We start from the raw sequence: 25,666 nt of genomic DNA, 5'->3' as shown, positions 1-25,666 counted from the left end.
GAAAGAGAGAAAAATATTCTTAGGAATACAAAATAGCATTGTTTGGTACAGTTGTATGTTCTAGAGAGCTTTGCGTTTACTTTTACAAGCAAGGCATAGAAATTTCTAAACATGTACAGGACGATCCTGTTACTATAAACAGGATCAAGAAGAAATTTCCTCACAACAAAGTAAAATCTAAGGTTCCAAAATGATCAACATTGAAGTCTATGGTTCAAAATTCCCTTCAATTATAACAACATTTTGATATTACAAAAGAAAACTGCCAGGCCTGACTGAGGACTTGGTTATAGCAGGGATTGCCTGTATGTAGTTTTCTCACCTGTGACAAGTATAGTCTATCCATTGTCAAGTAAGAATTGATAAACTGCTTTCCTAGGAGGGCAAAGCCATTATTTGAAAACTAACATGATTTCTCTGGGGCATTGTTCTGGTCAAATACTGTATACGCCATACATCTAGTGAGTCTAATCTTTCGCTAATCAGGACTTCTCAACAATATTTTGCGAGTGGTTAAATTTGCCATCAAGGATTACAACAATGAATGAAGAATATGCATGCAAATCGCACTCATATCGGATATGTTTTCTTGTGTTGTTAAATTCACAAAAAGCACCCAATTTGAGCAATTCATGAAAGTTAAAACCTTGCGAAATACATGGCTTATACAGTTACTGATTACACTTGTTTCAATGCTAAAAGTACACTGTAAGTTCCAGTTCAATATCTATTCTGACAAATTATCTCTTCACAAGTCCAATGATACTTCCAATCAAATCTCCTTTTTTCCCCCACATTTTAGGGGGAGACTGATATATGAACGGTCATCATTCTTAACTCCTTATGATATCAAATGTCAAATGTAACGAAGGGTCAAAAAGTACAGAGGAGAGGAAAATATCACATCGTTGGAGATCAGTTCCCATCCATGACTCTCGTTTTTTTTTTTTTTTTTTTTTTTTTTTTTTTTTGATGAAAAACGAAAAACGAAGTTCTTCCCAGGAAGGAATTCATTAAGGAAAAAGATTGTAGAAAGTACAGTGTCCCATGACCGTTTCTGATGCCTGCCTAGTATATTTCCTCTTTGGTCTCCATCTCTCCCCCTTTCTCTCTCTGCATCATTTTTTTCTTCTCTCACTCATTCTGCTTCTTTATTTTGTTGTTGTTGTTGTGGTGGTGGTTTCCCAATCGAATGGCACCAGTTTTCCCTTAACTAATTCCAGATGGCGATTGTCCCCTACACAATCTGAGGTCCAGATCAGCCTTGTTGGGTAGCACGTGGTAATTGAGAACAGGCCGCTTTAGCCTTCTATCTTGCAGCGATAAGCGGGTGAAGCAGGAAGGGACTGGAGCCGAGAGTGTCGTTCTTTAATAATAAAACTATAAAATTAGGAAGAGAAGGGGGAGATAAAAGGCCGCCGTGTCCTTCGCTGAAAGAAGCAGACCATGTCGGTCTTTTCATTTTTCATTTTCTATTTTTTGACGTACGCAACACTGCGTGCTGATCTCATATCCATGGCAACCGGTCTCCTCTCTTTTGTAAATCAAAAGTCTTACAAAAGTAGAGCACCGATTGCTAGCCTTCACTGATGCCGATGCCTTGGTCACGGGCTAGATGTTGCTAAAGGACCTCGGCCTCTGCACATTGCAATGGGTATGCAATATTCAGTGTCTGTGGGTCATTCGGGTATCTCCACAGTACTATCACAGGATGTTGCATTTATGCAATCAATGAGCCTGTGTGGTGAAATTGGTTTCATGACATTTGTTCCTCCAACATTTGCTCCCATGAAATATCTGCACACTAAGCCAAACATAAATTTCACCCACAAATGTAACCCTAACTGTAATCCTAATCCTTACATCAAACCAAACCTAAACCCTTATTAAAGATTTTGCTATGAAAAGTCAAATTGCACAAGGAAAAAAAAAAAATCTTTGTACGGACCTACAAAAAAACACATTAACATCAACAAGCTACTCACAACGGGCAAGATACATTGTATCTATTTAAGTACTGGAAGTGCATTGCATGTAAACTGTGCACAGTATATCTGTACACCATCTGACGCTGAAAATGTTTTGTCTTCCAACTTAAGATGACCCTTTAAACAGTATGCATATATAGAGGTGCCCTGTTCACTACGAATCACGACTCACACTGCTGAATATTGTTTACATGTATGGCATCAATTAAGCTGTTGATTCAAGCCACTCTATGTACATGCAACATTAAATCAAGACTTCTGAAATTAGTCCATTTCCGTCAAATTTGTACACTTCAAGATCTGAATACATCAGTAGGTGTCGATGGATGACTCATATGGATCTGGTTGATGAAGATAAGATGAAAATTTTGTATCGTGTCCAGGAACTGTCCAAAAAAGTGTCCACAGGCGCGCAGGGGCTCACATGAACCCACGATTCAAGTTACAATTCTCACAAATCTATTTAAATCATCATCACTAGATTCTCACCACATCTATGGAATTAAAAATGTATAATACAAGGGAAACTATAGATGTGTAGTCCTTGAACAAGTTCACGATGAGCCTGAGGAAGCCATAGAATCTTTCATCTATATTTAACTGGCATGTGGGCTGCTGATATGGCTGGATTTCTCCCAAGATAATGAAAGATACAGAAAGACATCAGCAAGGGGGGGGGGGAGAGAAAATGAGACAGGGAGCTAGAAGGAAGAAAGGATTACATGCCAACTACACATGTAGGTGTGTGTAGGGTATTTAAAGGGTCTGGAGCTACTTTTAAAGGGGATAGAGGAGGGGGGGGGGGGGGAACCTTCACCGGAAAAGTCTGCAGAGAGCCGGAGGGTGGCCATGAGCTATCTCCATGGCAACAAGGCAGCCATGCAAAGTCAAGTCACTGCCCAGTCTGCATTGGCTGGATATGCAGAGCATATTAACCCCCCTTGGAAGGAGCTACAGGTGTACACTGTGACTCGTGACCAAGAGGGCACTTGTGGAGCATTTGAGTGAAACCTTGAAATAAAACACCTAGTGTACGTATCACCATAATTCACCACATATTACCTCAATCACTTTGTTATGATCTTTGTCTGAACATGGACAACAGGACGACCCAAAATAGCAACAACAAATGCATCCAAACTAGTTATCCAGTGTTGTTGTGCATTTTGGTAGGAAAAAGTTAATTATGAAATACCACCTTAAGGGCTAAAAAGCCATGGATTAATTTGAACACATTGCTAAAACTAGCAAATTGAAGAAACAGCTTCCTGTGTCCGTGGCAAAGGAGGGCAATATTGTAAATAACTTTGTGCTTTTGTACACAAATACTTCAAAATTTCTCCCAAACTGAACATCAAGCACAATGGTGTTATCAGTGAAATACAAAAAGAAAGAAATAAAACAGGTTACAGCCTGTACTAGGAGTCTATGGCCTCAAGAGCACCTTTATCCCATAACCATTGATTTCCTCGCATCTGTGTGGTCCACTGAAAAAGTATCACAAAAGGACAGAAAAAAAAAATAATATGACGAGCAGCAACATGAACAGATTCTTGAAAGAATCTCAAATTCATACTATGACACATCTCTCTATGAATATGATCCTTTTATAACATCCCTCCCCTTCCACCCCACATGGCAGGTTCTTATAAATTGTCGGATGACCCCTCCTCACACTCACTTCTAATACTCACACATGAATGATTAAGCTGTCTCGTAAAAAGACGACAACTTTTTGACAATTGAATCATCCTGCTATAAAAAGGCCCTGGATTTTTTTTTTTTTTCATCAATCTCTGCTTGTCCACCCCCTTTCTCACTGACTCTTGCCAACTGTAAAGACAGCTGCATCTTTAATTCATCCTTGCATCCTTTAAATTCAGCTATATTTTGGCTCAAGAAGAGCATTTGATTTTAAGAAAAAGCCCCATGTCAAGTCAAGTCTTAACCATCTTCGTACAAAGAAGGATTTCAAGCTATTCCTGAAAATTCTGACTTATATTTTCTTTAAGTATTTTCAGGCATTTCAGACAGGTTTTGAGACAAAAGGGATTGTAAATTTAGAATTCCTTGCATGTTGCCGTAACACAAAAATTGCATCATGTCATTGTTACCTCATGAGTCATCATCACCTCTGGTGACAATTAATCAATTTCCATTTAAGAACCCTCCATGTTTGGTAAAGAATGGTCATTACTTCTAAAATTAGAAAGGGCTTATGGTTTCTTTCCTTTAAAAAAACATGCTTACTCGATAAAGTTTCACACTCATCCCGTAAAGCTCTTTTGGATTCATAAAATCAACAGTTGTCATTTCCTCTTTTGTCTGTCTCACTGAATTTAAAGGGACTGTACAGTACTGGTTGAGGTGGGGGTTCAGGTTTATAACATTCCTAAGTGAGATAAGGAGAAACCTCTTAGGAAATATGAAAGAGTATGTAATTTTAAGAAGGATTCAACGTTTAGTTGATGAAAATTGGTTTTCAACTGTTTGAGATATCCAAAAAAGTGATAATAATAAAAGGCGACAGGCCACGCCTTTTATTAGGATCTCTTTGTTTCCCCATGTTTTTGGATATACAAAATCAGCCATTTCAAAACCGATTTTCATCAAATAAATTTTTGATTCTAAGTAGCCCGCCTGGCTAGTTAAAAAAAAAGTTAAGTGCGACCCCTGCTTAGAATTGCATGCTCTTTGACATCTCAGAGTGGTTTCTGAATATCTCGCAAAATGTTAAAAGCTAAATCCTCACCTCAACCAGAACTGTACAGTCCCTTTAATGCATTGCTGAAAGTAATAAACAGTCTTCAAAGTTCCTAACTTTGTGTGTGTGTGTGAAGGGGGGGGGGGGGTCAAAGGGTCTGGGGTAAAATAGAAACCACCTGATTACATCCCTCAAAGACATATTGAATTATATTCTGCTGTAATATGATGCAGAGTTTAGAAATGTGACATCTTTCAACTACCGTGGCAGAAATAAGAATACCCATCATCTCTATTTAGAAGAAATGTTAGTATTTTCCAATTACGGAGGCAATTAACCTACAGTGCATTTGTAATATGAGAGGCAAATACAAATCTTCACACATTCTCAAGACCCTGTAATATACCCCATATAGGCCTATAGTATTCAATATGCTCTTAACACCAAATCCTTATCTTTTAGCACACTTGAGACTATTTTGTTACTACATCAACACTACAGCAAAAAATAAAATAGAAATAAGAAAATAACAACAAACAAATAAACAAACAAAAAAGTGGAAAGAAGAGAATCTTTTACTTGAAAGAGAAACACAATTTTTCGGGCAAACTATCTGATTTCAGCGAGCATTCCATCACAGTTAGCTTTCACAGTAAGAGATGACTTTGCATAGTGGAAAAAATGAGACTGATCTGGTTGAAGCTGACAAGATTTTGATCAGGCATCAGGAGAGAGAAGTCCTGAAGACATGCGGCCAGCAGACAATCTAGCAGGAGGCAGCCCCTTCAAATTTCCTGCTCATTGCTGGATGGGTGATATGATGGAAGCAGGGTATGGTGAGAGGAGGAGGAGGAGGAGGGGGGATGATGGGGGGGGGGGGGCAAGAGTGCAACAGGTGGTTTTGAAGGTGATAGGATGAGACAGAACCTTAAAAAAATAAAAAAGGATACAAAATTGGCAGTTTTTTGCTCAGCCATTACAAAGCAAAATATCAAACATGTCGATCACCTTGGATATGCTTTAAAAAACACAAACAAACAAACAAAAACTTACTGTGGATAAGCCAGAAATAAATCGTTCTTAGCCACCAGCCACCAAGCACTTTTAATCACAGAATTAACTGATATTTCATGTCATGTCATCCTGGACACAGAAATTTGCCAACTACATACAGGCCATGGTTTCTTAATTTTCCCAAAGTATAAGCCCTCTAGCCAGCTTTTCTTTTTTTTTCTTCTGTTGTTTTGGTGTGTGAGTGAGTGTGTGTGTGTGTGGGGGGGGGGGATTAAAAATTTTCATCCAAATACAACTGCTGTATGAGGATGTTAGTTTCTGTATTGTTGTGCAATGTGAAATGATGATGTCATATTTCCAGGCACAAAGCTTGAATCATGTGACATTGATACTAGTCCCTGGCATCGATGTCACATAAATCTGTGCAGATTACATGTTAATTCATGCTGACTGGTATGTGATGTCACCGAAAGGACAAGTGCCCTTTACACAGAAGCAACTTGGCGTAAGTGCAATAGAATAAAACAGAACAGCACAGGAAAACAATAATAATCATGACGTTACGATCATTTTAAAGTCAGATACTGTATAAGCCATATAATAGCAAGTCCAATTTTTTAATGAATCGGGACTTCCTAACAATTTTGCGAGAAGTTAAATCCGCGATTGTGGGGTACAGTAGTATCACGTACTTTGCTCATATACTGTGGATTGCATACACATACATGTACTATGCATGTGCTTTGCATTCATGTCGGGATCAGAGTTAATGAATTCACAAATAGCACCCGACTTGCCTAATTCACCAAAACGAAAACCCCACAAAATATATGGTGTACAGTAGTCAGCTAAATTTGAGGTTCTTTGAACATTTTAAAAGAGCTTCCAGAGTTACAGCATTAGGTAATGGCATGTCTCTATGCTCTTTATTCAACTGATACTCCTGTGTTTTATTTGCAAATTAGTGCATCTGCTAGAGCACCTTTATTCCCCCAAATGGCATGGATGTCTAGAGATAAAATGCCAAAGTGTAGATATTACTTAATTCCCCTATACTTAAAGGGGATGGCTAGTAACCGATCAGTGGGAATGCTGAGGGATGATTGTTCCAATCCTTGTGGGATTCATTTAAGAGTACATTGTATATCTACTGTTGTGTGAAAATTATTTGCTTCAGAATGGTCTCATATTCAAGTAATGTGCAGATTAATGCCCCGTCACTGACCAGGCACGCTAACCTGGAAACATTAAACTGCACATTACTTGTTCATGAGACCATTCTGAAGCAAATAATTTTCACACAACAATAGATATATAATGTACTCTTAAATGAATCCCACAAGGATTGGAACAATCATCCCCAGCATTCCCACTGCTTCCCACTGATCAGTTACTAGCCATCCCCTTTAAATCCCTATTGAATTACCTTCTGTTGGACTGTACGGCATTGCTAAGATTGGGAACAATGGCCAAATGTTCATCTAGCTGTTAAAGTTTGGCAAGATATGGCTAATGTCTGAAGGCATATATCAGGGTAGAATAATATTGGTCATTCAGTTGAATATAACTGGTCATTGTGTGGACATACAGTGCACCATGCACAGACATCAGCAACATGACCCTGATGATTAGCATGAATGAGCTAAACAATGGAATATTGGATAGTACACTGACAGACAGCTAGCCATAGCTTCTTTTCTTTGTTTCGTTTCCTTACTCTTTCTTTTACATATCTGCTCTTCCACTATGTCTTTAAGTAACTAAAAATTTTTTTTAAAAATGGGGAGATATTTCTCGTTGAACCTTTGTCTCATGAGCCCCTGGACCACCTATAACAGCCTCTCTCCATTGCACTCACTAATATCCAGGCTACCCTTATGAGTGGGAGTGTGTGGGTGTCTGTCTATGTATGGGATGCAGGTGTTTGTGTGTATGTGTGTGTATTTCAGTATTCATTACCTTGAATCCATTTTCTTTCCAAATTTGTTATCTATTTAGAATGAAGAGTAACAACACCTATGGACCCTCAACTGACAGTAACGCAACTTAGTCGCTACTAATACTCGCATCACAGAGAGCTTCAAATTGCCTGCGCTTGCAGGGTGTGTATAGAATATCAACCTGTTGATGACTAGTCTCGAGAATACTTGGGCAGGTGTCTATGAGAAATGCATGTTGTAGCAAAATTGGTCCATCCTCAACGGGTTTATAAGTATCACAGTTTTGGCTTGCAGCAGTTAATTCCCCATGTGAGACCCTGAACAATTTTGATGAGATATCACGTAAGACGCACCCTCACCAGTCTCTGGCACTCTGGAAGACCGTGCATGGGAACTTCTTCTTCACTTCACCGCCTCGATACAGTTTCTCACGGCTTTAATGAGGAGGAAGAGGGGGTCGGGGCGGAGGCGTGAATCCACTTAATATATTGAAGCACCACCAGTCGTTACATTTTAAGAATGTTGTCTGAATTTGACTCATCCTCTGCTCCCTGCCCCATCCCCCACCCCCTTTCTCCCTCTCCAAGGTACGTGAGTTTCGGGATCCTGCTGCTAAAAATCAGTGATTTCCTTGCCAAGTCATTTTACTGCAAAGCCCAGGTCAAGCTGCTGGGGGGACTCCCTTCCTTAACAGTCACTCTCGCAAGAAATTTGCAATCTCCTGAAATCATGAAAAATTCTTTAAAAAAACACAAGTTGCAAATTCCCCCTGGTGGATATGTGGTTTTCATGAGACCGGACCATTTATTTTAAGAGCAATGTTGAAAAGCAGAAGGGGGAAACCGGCTATCAAAAGTGCAGGATTAAAGTGCCAATAGACACAGCTAGGTCTGAACCTAATCCTATACAACAGTTCAAAAGTTTTCCTATACAAGATTAAATACACAGGTACTTGCAGAAGATTATAATCTATTCCGTCCACAGCTTTGTCTTTTAGAATAATCGTTTCCTACAGAAAGACTGAATTTATCATGCAGTCTGCCATCACCACAGCCACAAGACATCTTCAAGATGTTCAACTGTTTGAGGATGATATCCACAATGGGTGCATTTTGGACTTATCACCTTTAACAAGTTCAAAACATATAGTTTGTTAACCTTCCTTCGTTTGTAATACAAAAATTTCAAAAATCGTGACTGTGAACACGCGGACATGCGGTTACAAACAACCTCTTCACAACACGATGCCAAATGGGCCACACATCCTAGAATCCCGCAAGAAGCGATCTTTATCGGACCTTATCGGGCCAGCATCTGTTTTCGGCGGAATATTAGATTTGCATCAAATGCCCACACAATGCAGAAAATAAGCGCACGCCAACGTTATCCTGTACTCATGCATGCTTTGACAGTACCAGTGAAAATCTCACTCATCGACGACGAAATAGGGTCTGCCATCATAGACTATCAGCTGCACTAACCCTCTTGGCCCCATCATATCAAAGTGCTACTGACTTTGAATGCATGCAAGTACATGGTACCTGTTGGTGCTGGTAACTTAAGAGTTAAACAACCTTCTGATTCAAATCGTCATCTTTTCAAATGTTTACCCTGCCGAATCAAACAACAGGCCATTTCTGCAATGTATCGTGATCCATGAATTTTTTTTTCCTACAGCCAGGTAACAAACCATTGTAATCACTAGTTCCCTCCAATAGGCTGTTTTCGTAACATATTCAAATTGTATGCATACCTTTTTAACAGAGGTTGTTCTTGACAACCTGAAAGCTTGTCCGAGGCTTGGTCGACAGAGCAAGAAGGCACATATGCGAACTGGATTCCAGCAAGTGAATTTCATTTAAGAAGAGCAGGTTAATATAATAGCTTGTCTCTCTGTTTCAGGAAATGAAACATCAGCCATTTCATCACAAAATGACCGATTTTGTGACGAAATGACTGATTTCGTAACAAATAGACTGACATTGTGCAACACGTGGTGCCCCATAGAGGTTATCCCTGAAGTCAGATCCTCTTCGAGGTTAAGAATCATTGCCTGAATGTAACTAGTATATTAAAAGTGTTCACTTTCATTTCTATGAAAGTCAACAGATATTCTCAGCCATCATGAAGATGTTCACAAGAAAAAAATAAATGCCTGCCATAACAGAAACATTCTAACCAATTTCATTACAGTGTATGTCACTTTTCATCAACTATATATGAATTTCATGAACTGGATGAAAGAGCGACATACAAAAAGATGACATAAAAATACCAGAATAAACCAAAACACAGAGAACAAAAATTTCTGAAAGAAAACTCCGCATAACATGTGATGAAGAAATAAATGAAAAATGAATAATATATGAAGAATAAATGAATAATAAAATAATTTAATATTGTTCGAAAAACAAACATTACAACCATATTGCTTAAAATGTATATCATGATCCATTATAAAACTCAAATTTTCATATTCATGTCTGTAGAGCCACCCGTAGATCCTTACAGGGTCCTGGGTAGCCATCCCCACCCTCATACGCCATAGCTATTAGGACTCCTGACATACCCCAACCTACATGTACTTCTGGTCTATTGGTCTCTACAGTAAACAGGACAGCATCCTGTAATAATCAATCTCTAATCGACACTGAGCGGATACCATAACTTGGACAAACAGATTAATTCCTACCTATGATGCACCAAAGCTGAAGAAAAAAAATCGTAGGAAAAAAAAAGAAAATGTAGAGAAAAAGAAAAAAAAAAAACCACCCAAGCCAGATATCTAGATCAATTAAATTTGGAAGTTATTCAGGGTTAATACCAGTATGCCCATGACGGGTGCAATTAACGTGCCTCAACCTCAGGGGGGAAGTTTGGGAATATGAAATCCAGATAAGAGTTGGTCTCTGAGACTACTTGTCGCCATGCTTCTTATCAAGGCATCAGCTTTAACCTTGGACACTCTTAACGTACTGCTCTAACTACACTGTACATTAGCTCCCTGGGATAGGCCACAGGTAACTCTGGTTTAATTTCTATCCAGCACCTGTTTGTAAAGAGCTAATGCATGTTTTTCTCTTTTAGTTGCTACTGAATTTGCTAGTGCATTCTTTTTTGAGTGCCCCCCCCCCCTTAAAAAAAAAAATGACTTGACTGTCATCTGCTGCTGATATCTCCTTGAAATACAATAGATGAAATTATGTACCTTTGAGATTCAGGCCCCCCGCATTTAATCGGTTCCAAAAAGCAAAACCAAGATGATAATTATCTGTAGACAGGCTCCAAACTGACCTAATCTCTGGATTATGAGGTCGACATCGCGTGAAGTTGACAGGTGTACACCACAAATGCTCGGAGCAACCACAAAGGAAGTTTAGGCCGAGGGGGATGGATACCAAGGGCGGGGTGAGGTTGTCCTCTCTGCTACATCGCGACAGAATCGGTTGATCAGGGAACAGCGATCTCGATTAAACTCCTTCCTCACCATTCTCGCCGCATCAGCTCAAATGTTTCTCAACGCCGGGAAGAGTCCTCTTTATGTTTCTCAAAGCACAATATCATATTTGCCTACGTGGGAATTTGTAAGATCACGGTGAAGAAGGGGTATGGGGTCCCCCTTTCAGGACATTCCTTTTATCACGAGATTTGATCAATCATGCCAAGGAGATTCAGCCAAAAGCCATGCAGTGATTCACAAAACCACAATTTATCTCTACCTGCCCCACGCACATGGGTCAACATATGAAGGAGGCGATTCCTGTATAATCAGCGGAATCCTGGAAAATACAAAAGCTGGTGGAATGTGCCGATATCAGGTGCAACAAATTATGCATTATCTTAATTGGATCGTTGGCTGAGGAAAAATACTGGCCTAGGATTGACGATGGTTGCTGAGACGACCCTAACACCTATGTTCTCAACTACGGACCACCTTGCCTAGCCCTCTTCGTGTACCATACTGACTGTATAAGGTCTCAGGGTGGAGCATTACACACCCTTCATAATGGGTATAATGTGCAATAATGTTAAATCTGCATATTTACCACAGTTTAATTTTTCCCAATTTAGGTAGAAGCATGGTAACTGCTGTTGCAAGCTTTCTCTAAACCTGCCATGGACAAACTTCAGTCACTAATCTACTTACTCCTGATTCTAACTTTAATAGCTTTGAAAGAAGAGTTGTAAGATTCCTTAATTTGGAGATTCTATCTCCTCCCCCCCCCCCCACACTCAGGCATTGTGCCCCTGAGGATCCCTAAGTGGGACATAGAACCCATTCATATAAATATGTATTTTATCACTCTAATACTCCATGAAGATGTGAAATTTTGGCCCCAAGTTGGCTTTATCACTTTTGGTTCTAGAAAAGAAGATTTCGAAAGATTCTTTAATTTTGGAGGTTTGTGGCCCCCCCTAAGGGCGGGGGCATGGTGCCCATTTGAACAAAATTGAGATCCCGTCCCCCTAAGGGGTGCTACCTGTCAAGTTTGGTAAAAATCTGCCATGGGGTTTTCAAGAAGAAAATGCAAAAAGTTTACACACAATGGACGACACACGATGAAAAATGCTCGCAATAGCTCACTTGAGCCTTTGGCTAAGGTGAGCTAAATAGGGTAATGCAAGAATGATATAAATGTGATGACTTTAGAAAAATGCTACTCTGATAAACAAGGGGCCAAACAAAACTAGGCAAAAGACTCTTCGGAGTGTATTACATAATGACTGATTTGCAGTATCCTATGGTTTTCTTCAGCCCACTCCCATGTCTATACTGCTGCTGTATTTGAGTATTTTCAAGACAAAGAAAAAACAAAACAAAAAGAAAAAAATCACAAAGGGAAGATATACATCATTCACGTAATCAAAAATTACTCCGGGCACACTTGATGAAAATATTCGAGGGTAAATTATCCAAGCTGCACTGAGCAGTCCGACCTAAAATTACAAGGAGGACTTGAAAAGCGGAGATTACCCCCGGCAACGGCGGCACAGTAATGCCTCAATTAACTTAATGATTTATCCATCGTGACACGCTACAGAGCAAAGAGAAAGACAGAAAGAGAGAGAGAGAGAGGGAGAAGAGTAGAAAAAGAAGGAGGGGGAAAGAGAGCAGGAGAGAGACAGAAAGAGAGAGAGAGAGGGAGAGAGGCATCCCATTTTGATTTTATGCAGAGCACATGGGTGGTGCTGCACATGACGGTTAGTTCACGATGTTGTGCTCCAAACACACAGCCCGTTGCCTAGCAACCAGCCTTATGCATTCACCGGGAAGGGAGGGGTGGGGGGAGGTGAATTCTGTGCTTTGGTAAGTCCCGGTGAAGGAGTGGGCATGAATCACCACAGTCCCCAGTGAAGGGTGCTCGGGGTTTTCCGAAGAAAAATAGCAGGTGAAACTGGATACATTTCAAAGACATATATTTCTCTGACTTTTCTCTCTCTCTCCTCCTCCTCCTCATTCTGATCTATGATCTCTCCATGAGCCGCTGCATCCCGCGATCAACAGCCGAGATGTCAGCCGACTCACAATCGCGCTGATCTTGTTTATACTGATTGCTATCACAGGCCAGCGAGTAGGAAAAAAAAAGAGAGAAAAAAAAAAAGAGGACTGACTTTGGACGGCCGGGGAAAAAATACGCAAAACACAAATGGGGAGGCAATGATAAGGACAGGATGGGAAACCAAGATGTCCTTGTTACTTTGTACATCATTGATCCCAAGGCGGTCCATAATGCCTGTTAAATGTCACTTTAAGTCTATATCTACAATCGGGCGTTTAATGTCACTTTAAGTCTATATCTACAATCGAGTGTTAAATGTCACTTTAAGTCTAAATCTACAATCGGGCACTGAATAAAGAGGAAATTATTCAATGTACAGTATGAATGAAGCTGGGCTTTCACTTCACATGGACACACAGACAAACATACACAAATACAACCGTATGCGAAATTTTGCATGCAAAATTTCAAGGAGCAGGAGCATTTATTATGCTATCAAAACGAAACTCCCTCCCACATATTCCCCTCCACTGCCCTCCTCCTGCCCCCCTCCCCCCCAAAAAAAAAAGTTAAAAATTTCATTGGCACAAAGGACAAAAAGTGTTAATTCTTTAGGCTACTCCATTCAACTGATCCTTCCCTATGGTCCAATCAATTGAACCATCGGGAGACACCAATCTCAAAAGGGGTTTAGTTTCTTGTAGCAATGCTGCCTTGCATATCAATGGACTTTACTCATATTTCTTTTAAATTAATACAATGACAGGTAACCATTGTTGTAAGTACAACACTCCTTCCCACATTATCAACCCTCATCTTCCCCCTTCCTAAACTCAAAAGAAAATTTTGAATGGTATTCTTGATTTCTTATCATTTTACTTGATGCTGTTAAAATAATCACAAGCACACACCTATTCCCCCTGCACTCTTCCCCATCCCCCCCCCCCCAAAAAAAGCAATAACAAACGACTCATCCAAATACTACGTCAAATTGGATATCAGCAATGCAATTGACGATGCTTTCAGCAATACATATTACTCTTCAAAGTTGATCCAAAAGATTATCCTAAGATGCCCTTTAAAACATTTACAAGACTTCATCCCCCTTTGATGAAATACTGGAGTATTCGTTGCAAACCGAAGCAATGTAAATACACATATATGCCACACAGATCTTATATCAATACAGGAGCTGCTGTCGTCACTAGCACTCGCTAATTCTGACCAGCAGGTAACACAACCTTTCCAGATTAACAACTTCCCTATTGCAGGGAGATGTTTTGCTCTCAAAACCATGTTCCGCAACGGCCAAAGCACTCTGCGACAAACATCAGGAAATCGGAATTAGACAGCCAAAGCAATGTTCGCACACCGGAGGCACAGACCTTTATTAATTTCTAATTCTACTTTCAATCAAAAGTGAAATGAGCAGCAACTTACACTTGATAGACTTGAAATGGACCTCGCGTCATTAAAAAGTGGACAGTTTAGTCTTTACATCTCATTTTGGCAACCGTAACACTCAAATTACCTTTGAAGTACCATGTTCAATGGAATGCACAAATATTTCATGTAATGTTATTAATTTTTATCATCTTTCAGGACTGTCACACCATTACAGCGGAAGAACATTTTTTTTTAATAAAGTGACCGCATTTCAAATACATTTCTACATACATTGTAGCTATTGCTGACACCTCACACAAGTACAGTGTGATCTGTGATACATGAACAAAATGGTCAAAACAAAGCCATTTCATAGATAAGCCCTCAGTTAAATGCACTCATTTCCTTTTGAAAAGGCTTACATTTCTTCCCAAGATACGGCTGTCATCCGCACACAGTAAAGTACATACATCCTGCCCTGAACTTTTGAAGGTTATGAATTATGAGCGACATTTTCCTGACATATTTCCCCCACAATCCTTCTCGTTTACCTGTTGACAATGTTCAGGGCTGCATTCGAGTGCCAATAGACATGCTTAAATTAGGGGGGGGGGGGGGGGGGAGGCTCTCCAATGGCGTCATTCATCAAATCATGTGACTGATATTGCCGAGGAAGTTTCTGGATCAGTATTGGGAAGATTAGGGCCCAACGTCAAGATTAATGTTTTTGTTGTTCTGCATCTGCAAGTGCATCCTGCCACTTAGATATATATTGATAGGATAAAAAGAGCATTAAATGATTGCAACAATAAATGCGATCAGATTCTGATCAAGGGAATACATCCAAGGAGAGATAAGCAATCACTAACGAGATGAAAATCAGAAGCACGAATTCAGAGAAAATTTGAGCAAAGTTTGATCATGATTGAAAAGATGACAGTGAACATGTCAGTGATATTATCTAAGATGGTGCTCATTCAGTACCTTAAATTTATTGCAATGATCAGATGATTTTAATGCCAATTCTGGTATTGGTCTTAACTGAGTGTTACACGGAAGGTAAGAGTGAAAATATTTTCACTCAGCTCAGTGAATTCAAGCTGTATAATCTGTCATGTATTCTAAATTTAACATTTGATATATGAGGAGTTCATTTGGGTGAAATTTTGATAGTGATGTATTGTAAATAGGGGAGCTGCTTTAAAGACAGGTTCATGGTCAGATCTCCTCAGTGAAGGGTCAGAGACAGGTGTCAATCAATCAACCTTGGCTTGCAGTGACCCCTTACAGTGTCCGTCCCCGCACGACGGAGAAAGCAGGACATCAGCCTCTGGAAATGGTCGCAGCATCCTTGACTTCAGTCACAAAGAAAGGCAAGACCGATGAGACATGTTTGCCACATATGGCAATTACCACCAGAGGAGGACAGTCATCTATCAGCTCTGGACACATCCACACTCCCAGAAAATTTTATATCGTAATTTCGTGAGAGATTACGTCATATATGAGAGATCCCGCTAGTGCGCGAACCACTCAATTCGTTAGTCGCCGCCATCTTGCTTACACGCGAATATCTGTAGGGTGGGGAATATCTGTTTAAAACAGAGTCATGTATGTCCCATTCATGCCTTATATCCATGAAGCAGTCTCACTACACAGGTGCAAAAGATGTGAGCATCATCAGATGATTACCCACTGTTTTATTTTCTCTTGATTTCTTTATACAGATTTTGTATGTAATCCATGTACCACTGTAAAACAGGAAAAATATCCTGATTTGTTTGCCCCCCCCCCCCCCCCCCCACCATCAAAGATCGCTCTGAAAGTTCACCGGTAATTAATTACTATCCATACGTCAACCTGTGCTAAGCATCATGTGACTCATTCTATTTCAAGTCAGGGTAAATAAATATAGCCAAAATTCCCCTTTCAATTTCATTTCTGTACTGTGCTGGGGGGGGGGGGGAGGGGGGAGGGGGAAGGGGGCTATGAATCATGGTGTGTATTCAAGATTCATCCGAGGTTGATGACAGTGAATAAAAGTTCAGGAGCTATGAGTTCACCTTTCGGTTCCCAACGACACGACGGGTAAGCAATGTGGCACGAGGATGATTAAGAAATGAAGGTCGTGCATCCAATATAAACCTAGTTCCTACTGCACACTGTAACAAGGGGGATCAAAATCAATTGACAGGAGCTTGGCTAGGTGACTCACAAGGTTAAAAGGTTGTAACATTCTACTAGTGGTTAGATTATCACTTGAAAATACAGAATAATAGTTGGCGGGGGGGGGGGCAAGACAAACAGGCGCAACCATGATTGTTATCTTGATGTCATGCAACATCTGAGTTTCATAATTAGGACAGTGAAAGTTGGTTTCAAAAATTCCTCTGGAATGACTAGCCATGGTATCTCCACTTCTTACATCACAACTTACGGAGGAGTTGCATGGAAAATGCTTTAGTGTATTATACTTCGAGAGATGAGAGAGAAAGAGTGAGTGAGAGGGATTGATAAGCCAAATCCGTTTCATTATTTCTTTCTGGTCATAGCTTCATCTTGGCAATTTTCGCTGTTGGAATTGGAGTCCCAGGGGATTAGTGTCATGTCATTTCCGTGTTTGAAGCAAGGTTTACACAGCAAGAGTGAAGTGCAAGGGTAATCTACAAAATAAGCACCACCAGGTACGCCACATAGGCATCACATGTTAGCTACAGTGCTGCCAAACTCAGAGGAGTATTCATACACCCCTTGAAGAGGAATTACCTTCTCCTTTCTATCTACTAGCGACATCACGAGGACACTATGCTCTTTAAATAATTCCATGAAAGGCAAAGAAGCTTCATCATTTCTTGCAATTCTGTGAAAATTGTCAGTTTTCTATTATTTTGTGGTGAGAGAAGTAAGTAGCATTATGACAGAGACATCACAATTATGAAATTGTTACCTAGACCAGTCAGAAGGGAAACCCTGGTGCATAATAGAATTACAATCTAATAACCATGATTTCATATCAATTTGTTGGATTTGCTTTTGTTCTTGTTTCTTTCAGATGACTACATATCTACTGTACAGGTATTCAATAATTTTGATTCCAGTAAATTCATTCCCTGGGATAAATTCTCCTGTGACATAAAATAATTCAGATCTGTGCAAGCCCCACCCCATGCACACCCTCTCCTTAACCACCTCCTCCACCCTTCCTCCACCCCTCCTCTGACTCTCTTCTACCCCTCCTCCACCCTCCTTCCACCCTTCCTCCACCCCTGCTCTACCCCTCCTCAACCCCTCTTTCAACCCTCCTCTTCCTCTCCTCCACCCCTCTTCCAACTCCTTCACCCCTCCTCCTCCTCTCCTCAACCTCTCTTCCACCCCTGCTCTACACCTGCTCCACCCCTGCTCCACCCTTGCTCTACCCTTTTCACCCGATCCCTTGATGGTGTACTCACCCCTCTGTCATACGTTTCCGCCCTCTCCACTTTCCAGGAGAGATCCTCAATCTCCGCCTCCAGCTGAGCCTGCTGGTACTCAAACAGCTTCTTGCGTGGCCCGCTGTCCATGAAGTAGGCATAGGGGTATGTGTACTGAAGAGTGTAGCGGCACTGTAAGTGCAGAAAAGAGGCACAAAAGTAATATGGAAAAACATATCAATGGTAGATGGAGATATGGTGGACTAAAGCTACAGTGAATTGAGATGGGGTTAAACGGCAGCAAGAGAGCTTTAAAACCTATAAAATTCCAGGAATCACATTCTTGTGGTTTTGCGCTGCATCTTTCCATGATGATCTTTATAATTCATAGCGATTTCATATGGTGGAATAAAATTTCCTGATTCATTCGAATTTTTTTTTTCTTTTGGTCATTCATAATAACTTACTGAAGATGGAGAATTATGACAACCTAAAATTGCTATAAATTCACAATTATTTCCTATATTTGCAACACAGTTAAGAGTCTGACTAAAGTTGATATTCATCTCTCCAATTAGTAACTTTTTTCTGATTTTGTTCAGATCTATCAGATTTTAATCAGAAGATAAGACACACAGTAAAATTCAGAGTTGCCAAAGGATCGAATACTTGATGGGTTAGTATGAGCAAATGTATGAGCACAGGATGAGAACAAGAAATATACGGGAAGGTGAAGCAGTATATCATTTCCCTAAAAAACTAGTAATGACCTCATCAGTACTTCACCAACTCCTACTGAATATATTTCAATACTTGGAATCGGTCTACATGCATTACCTACAGCTTTGCAGGGGAAGTCCCTTGGAGCGGACTTGATATACATGTACTGTAAAAGTGGAAATTTTCAAGGTGCATTAATTGTCACACATTTTGCGCAACCAGAAAGCAGAGCGAAATTAAAAGCACGTAAATATTTTTTTGCTTGTTATATGTACACTATGTAATTTCTTGATTCTGCAGAAAAAAACATACAAAACCTATCTTACTCGGCAGAGCACGAAAAATTAATCATGGGAAAATATCCACTTTCTACAGTATGCATAAATTTGAATACATTAGTGAGATCGGTGTATTCACCTTTGCCAGCAGTGCAGCAGCATCTAAGAGGTATTGCCAGTCTATCCATGTCCCCATGTTGTTCATCACTTTATCCTCTATCCTCTCATTAATCTTCCTCAGGGTCTGCGCCTCCAGACGAAGACTCTTTGAATGGTTCTCCCACTGCAGTGAGACAGAGGATGGAGGGATGGAGGGATGGAGGGATGAAGGTGAGAAGGAAAGAGTTGAGAGAGAGAACAGGAAGGAAGAGGGCGGGGAGGAAGGGAAAGTATGAAGGAGGGAGAAGAGGAAAGAATAGAGAAGGAACAAGAGGGAGAGAGGAAGGGCAAAGTAGGAAGGAAGGAAAGAGAGGATAGAGAGGGAAGGTGTGTAAGAGGGAGAGGATGGACAGAGGGAGGGAAGGTAAGAAGGAAAGAGAAGAGACAATAGAGAGAGGAAGATGGAAAGAAGAAAGGCAGGAAGGAGCGAGATGACAAGAAAGGAAGATAGGAGAGGGGAGATGCAGAGAGGGAAGAGATGGAGGGGGGGGGGGGAATGGCAGAAGGATAGGGGATGAAAGGGATGAAGGAAAAATGGGTAGAAGACAGGACAAAAGAGACAGGGATGAAAAAAGAGAAGAAGTGTCAAATCAAGGTATCACACTGCATTATCCTTCCTTTGTTGCTTGCGACTAGTAGTCCCCTATCATATTGGGGAAAAAATCACATTGCTTCAGTCTGTCATAGCCTGTGGAAGGCGAGTAATATTACGTTTTGAACACATGAAACACTAAAATGCTGTGCGTACAGCAAGTGTGAGAGACATAACATTTGCAAAAGTCAGAAGTGTATATGAACCATTTCACTTTGAAGGACCCAGCACATTTGAACAATACAACAATACAGATAGCCATGTGACAATTGTGATTTGTTAACTTTTACTTTTCCTTCTTCATTTCTCTATTTTCTTTTTTTTTTATTCTCCTTTTCCTTCTTTCTTTCACTTTCATTATCCATGCATGACACATTTTGAGTCTGCATTATTAACTCTAAATTGACTTGCACATCATGACATTTGTCTACATGCTGTCAATGAATAGACAATTTGATGTACCTCTATACTTGCACTGACTTTGACTGCAAACTACATGGTTAATGTTTCATACAATATCATGTCAGAGCTGGAGTTGTAAATAATATGGGAAAATTCTACATAATAATCTCTGATTGCAGAAGGAGAAAAGAAATACATTATGTAACCAACGCATCTGGTCAGAAATATGGGCAAGATGTTCAAATAGATTTCAACATCTCACTTTACTTCACCACAGAAGTGTATCATTCATTGAACAAACATATATTTTCTGAACATGTACAGTGCATTTGTCACCGATATATCACACTAAGAGCAAACCAATAATACAATGCTGACTTTTATACATACTGCACTTTGAAACAAGTCATTATGTCTCAGTGTTGACAATGATGGGGTTGAAAGGCTTCAATCATAGGTGCACATTAAGAGTGCTAAGGGGAAATACAATAGATCAATCACTTCGGATGCCATCTGGTTATATATCTGGTTAATATCCATATGCTACAATTTACAACACCGTTTTAAACTGCTACCCTGGAAGTAATACAAGGTACTGATTTTAAATTGATGTGATCACGAGCACTTGGGGGGGGGGGGTGCTCAAACTTAGGTACTTTCATACACAGTGGAAGAAGAGCCTAGAACGGCCAAGGAGTGCAGTACCAAGAGACTAGCACGCTATATTTAGACTGCTCCTGGGACCAGAGAGGATGCAATCTCCAATTCAAATTTTCACTCCTCCTTCTTATCGCATCCCCTCGGTAGCCTCCCCGCCGATGAAAATAGCCCCGGCGCGATCTGAACACCTGCGCCCCTTTCCGACCTGAAGTTATTTCCCATTTGTTTTGTTGGGGGGAGGTTTTTGGCATCGCGTCTCGGCTGCCGCGTTATCTGGGCCTGCATCTTGTTCGCTCCGAGACCGTATTCCTCTGCCTCATCGCCGGCTGTCGTAAAGAGACCCCTGGATAGTCCCTAAAACGGACAGATGGAATTACCCTTGGTGATGCTATCGCGGCACCGCAAAGAACAGAACAGAACATTCAATTCTTTTTCTTCTGCCAAATTCCTATGTCAATGAAATTTTCTGTCAAGCGACATGACACGTGCTGTTTGGTTTCAAGACCACAATAGAATTACATAGACTAAGATTTCATAATCACAGCTATGTTGTACGTCATCTGCAGCCTGATGTTAGATTCTCACAAGACATTGTTGTCTATTTCAAAACAAACAGGAACTATTTTCTTTTGATAATTACACATTACCCTAGGTTTTCTTCTTTTTTTTTCCAATTTCTGAATAAAATCTTTATTATGTGTAAAATGCACAGTTACCACAGGTGCTCCTTAATTTTTTAGTGAAAGTCAATATTAGAAAGGTCACATTCTTATGATAATGACATAATTTAAACTGAAGTAACACTTAATATCAATTATCAAAAGCAAAAAAGCTTGTTCACTCATCAAATACTGATCATGTCTTTTGGAACCACAATACACAGCCTCAACCAAAGAGCTACTGCACTTCTTCATTTACTGCATATGAAGTGAAGGGAGAAGTAGTATGCAAAGAAAGAAAACACAAACAAATCTACAGAAAGGTACAAAAAATGGAAAAAATAAAGCACTGTTTAAAATACCAACAACCCTCTTGACTTTTCAAGTCCTTAACAAATACAGAAATCATATCTTGAGCAGCACATGCATTTTACTTTAAATATCATGTCCTTTCAATCCACTACATGTACAACCTACGCAGTATGCACCATTCACACCATTGCACCTTGTAAGCACCACTGAGAGCATTCCATCCCAATGACAAGAAACAAGTCATCACTGATGACTATCTTTTTTTCCATACCTGGACAGAAAAAATGTCACCTGAAGCCTGCTACCAGGATGAACAAAAAAAAAAAAAATTACCCTGGTACAGAAGGATATTCCATTATCACAGCTGCCAACATCCACACATTAAAATCAGGGAGGTGTCAAAGAGCTTTTAGAGAGACATGTGTGTCTTATATGCTTTGCAAATAGCAAAAGTTATTATAGAATCAGGAATCCTTTCAGATTCTTAATAGGACATGAAGAGACCTAATATTTTTCAGGGAGTCTCTCGCAAAGACTTGGCAGCTCTGCATAGCTAACCCTATGTAATTAGTCAGAGTCAGACAAATTCAATAAATCCTGATTCGCCAACAAGGGATACAAAATGCTCATTCTCATTGATCAACTGCTAATTTCATTTGAGGGCTCCCACATTACAAAGTGGTTCTTGAATATGAACATATCTGAACGACAGATTGAACGTCACGTCACGACACGTCATCGTCACATGCCACGCGCCGAACCCGTGACAGACATGCTAACATATGTTTGCCGCACAGAATGACCTTTGTGACACTTCAAGTGGTTAAACCCATACAGAAGAGAAAGGCTGAGTGATTGGAGAGGAAGAACATTATCTGTAAAACATGACTGATTGGAACATCTTATGATGCAGTGTTACAAGATCTTGAGACAAGCTGGAAACATTAAAAACACTTCAAGACAAACTTGTGTTCTATGGAGATTATGGCTGTTGGCAAGGAACTGACCTGTCGTCAGCAAATATTCATAGAACACAACTTGTCTATTTTTGGTAGACCTGAAACTGTTTCACATTACTGCTTTTATGCTGACCACAGAAAGCATGGCAAAGAAGTCATTTTCATCTTTTACATTTCAGTCCGATTCTGACCCTGATGAACTCGAGAGAAGATGGCGAGAGAGCGCATTGAAACTAGGGAAAACCAAACTTGGCAACGCCATCGACAACCTTGACATCACCACGCCCTATTCTTTTTTTCATGGCTAACCAGCGAGGGCCAATTTGCGTCAACGCGGTTGATCGCATCCCCTTCGACGTCTACCCCGGGGAGACCCAGGCTAACCACACAGACAGTATCACTTCCCCTGGCAAATTACTGAAAGAAAAAATTACTGAAAGAAGCCAAACATTACCACGATCCTCATTGCTGCTAATTTCTGCCGTGCTCCAACATCAGAAGATGCAAGGAAACCACATTTATTCTCTCATCGCGCCTTCGTGAACATTTTCTGGGTCAAACCTCTGGCACAAAACCAGAGACAAAGTATGCCACAAGCAACGCCTGTCCGTCTCATTTAGATGCATCACGTTTCAGGCTACTGAAAGGAAACACTTAAATGTGTTGACAATTTACAACCACGAATACTGATTACAAAAGAGCCACATCAATATACCTAATTTATATTGAAGATGAAATTCTTTCTTTGTTTTCTACATCAAATGTGTTCTATTAATATACAGGTTGAAGTACAAAAGTGGTAATTCTTTTTACAACTGGAACCGAGAGCAAATACATACTGTTTCAGTTTACCCCAAAACAAAAAAATTAAACGAAGAAATGATAAAAAGGAGAGTGAAAACATCTTGCTGCACAGAAACAAAGTAATGTCAGTCTTTGACGTCACTGCAACTCAGTTTCAAAATGAATACAAATACTCATTAATCCAAATCGAATGTTTTCTAAATTGGTTAACTAACCAAATGCAGCATCTTTTATTTCTCTTCCTCTCATTCTCTCTCTTGAGACTGTTTTCTATTCCTGCCTGTACGTGATGATTAAAACTGTACCTGCTATATCCATCTCATTGCGTCATGGTAAATTCAGTCAACATCTTTTTTTTGTTGTTGTTCAATACAAAGGCAAAAAAAAAAGATTATGACTTTGTTTGGAAACTGTTCCATCAAGCCACACTTTATTTTTGTACCTTCCACATAAGGATCGTTACCCTCAAAATAAAACAAATGCAGCACATGAAATAACCTTAAAAAAAAACAGCCTTCAACTCAAGGATGATGTAAAATCACGTCATACCTGTATCAAATTTTGATTGCCTTTAATGATTGGTTCTTACTGACACAAACTAAAGTTCCAAGAAACATCTGCTCTTCTTTTCTTTTTTTTGAAACTGTATTGTTCATATCGGTTGCTTGGTTGTTGATGCTGCTTTTTTGCATGTTTAAAAGGGTCACAAGTTTTGCATGGTACGAAATTTCTAACCTACCCAGTTTTTTGGCAATTATAATGTAGCAAATATTCTAGCTCTGCCAGAATCCAATGCTTCAATCTTATATTTTTGGCTCTTATTTCTATCCTCTACAAAAGCTACAATTTGTTGCATATCGAACTAAGAGACAAAGAGAGATCAATACTGGTAGACAGATAGATAAAAGACAGATAGACAGAATGGTCATATTGCACAAGTATGACACCGAGTACTGTATACCATTACCATGCCAGAATGGTATCACACAGTACATACTCTGTCTGCATCACAGGATTAAAACATAACAGACCATGAAACGTTTTTGTAGTAAAAAAGAAAAATTTTATATTCGTGCTAAGAAAAGTGGTATTAAGTCTGATTGGGATAAATTCGTCTCGATACGGAAGCAAGTTGATCGTGCCATACGCACTGCTCACAGACAGTACATGTATGTCTCTTCAATCCTTGAAGATGATCGGCCCAAGGAATTTTGGAGATATATTAAATCTAGACGAACAGATAATACAGGTATCCAGACACTTAAAGTTAATGATGTTCTGATTACAACTGATCAGGAGAAAGCAGAAACTTTTGCCACTCATTTCCAGAGCGTCTTCTCTACTGAAGCTGAAGATGAATGTTCTCCTTTGCCTGAGTTACAAACTAGTCCTTTCCCCGAAATGCCACCTATTAAGATCAGTGTTGATGGTGTACGTAAACTGCTGCTTAATATTAATACATCAAAAGCCATCGGTCCTGATCAAATTCAGAACCAAGCCCTTAAAATAGCTGCTGATGAATTGGCTCCTGTTTTACAGTTCATCTTTCAACAGTCCCTTGACTCAGGGGAACTCCCGCTTGACTGGAAAAGTGCTAATGTTGCCCCCCTTTTCAAAAAGGACTCTATCACTGACCCTGCAAATTATCGTCCGATTTCTCTCACCTGCACATGCTGCAAACTATTAGAACATATAATCGACAGTCAATTAATGAATCATTTAAGTGAACAAAACATTCTCTCCGACAACCAACATGCGTTTCGGAAGCACAGATCCTGCGAGTCACAGCTTATACTCACTGTGAATGACCTCGCAAAGAACTTGGATAGTAACATCTCAACAGATGTTCTTGCACTGGATCTCTCAAAAGCTTTTGATGTCATCCCACACAAAAAACTAATCCAGAAGTTGAATTTTTATGGAGTTCGCTCTAACATTTTGCGATGGATTACAAATTTCCTTACCAAGCGTGTTCAACGTGTATGTGTAAATGGGAAGAGCTCTGAATGGTATCCAGTCTTGAGTGGTACGCCACAAGGTACAGTGCTTGGCCCTCATCTGTTTTTACTGTATATTAATGACATCCAGAAAGAAGTCTCCAGTACCACTAGGCTCTTCGCTGATGATTGTTTATTATATCGCTCAATTAAATCACCGAATGACATGAGTGATCTCCAA

At 39.9% G+C, this 25,666-nt stretch overlaps 1 protein-coding gene across 1 annotated transcript in view; it reads right to left on the bottom strand.

The window, feature by feature from the left end:
* Nucleotides 1–25,666, bottom strand: part of LOC140239202 (E3 ubiquitin-protein ligase ARIH2-like) — a 45,046-nt gene that overhangs the window by 489 nt on the left and 18,891 nt on the right. Inside the window, exons 11-12 of the mRNA XM_072319087.1 lie at nt 19,081–19,224; nt 17,983–18,135 (exon numbers count right to left, since the gene is read on the bottom strand). Of these exons, the coding sequence (XP_072175188.1) occupies nt 17,983–18,135; nt 19,081–19,224 (297 nt within the window). The remainder of the gene's footprint in view (nt 1–17,982; nt 18,136–19,080; nt 19,225–25,666) is intronic.

The sequence above is a fragment of the Diadema setosum genome, chromosome 2 (assembly GCF_964275005.1).
Source record: "Diadema setosum chromosome 2, eeDiaSeto1, whole genome shotgun sequence".
Taxonomy (NCBI): domain Eukaryota; kingdom Metazoa; phylum Echinodermata; class Echinoidea; order Diadematoida; family Diadematidae; genus Diadema; species Diadema setosum.
Note: the sequence above shows the minus strand (reverse complement) of the source record. Positions and strands in the feature narration are given on the sequence as shown.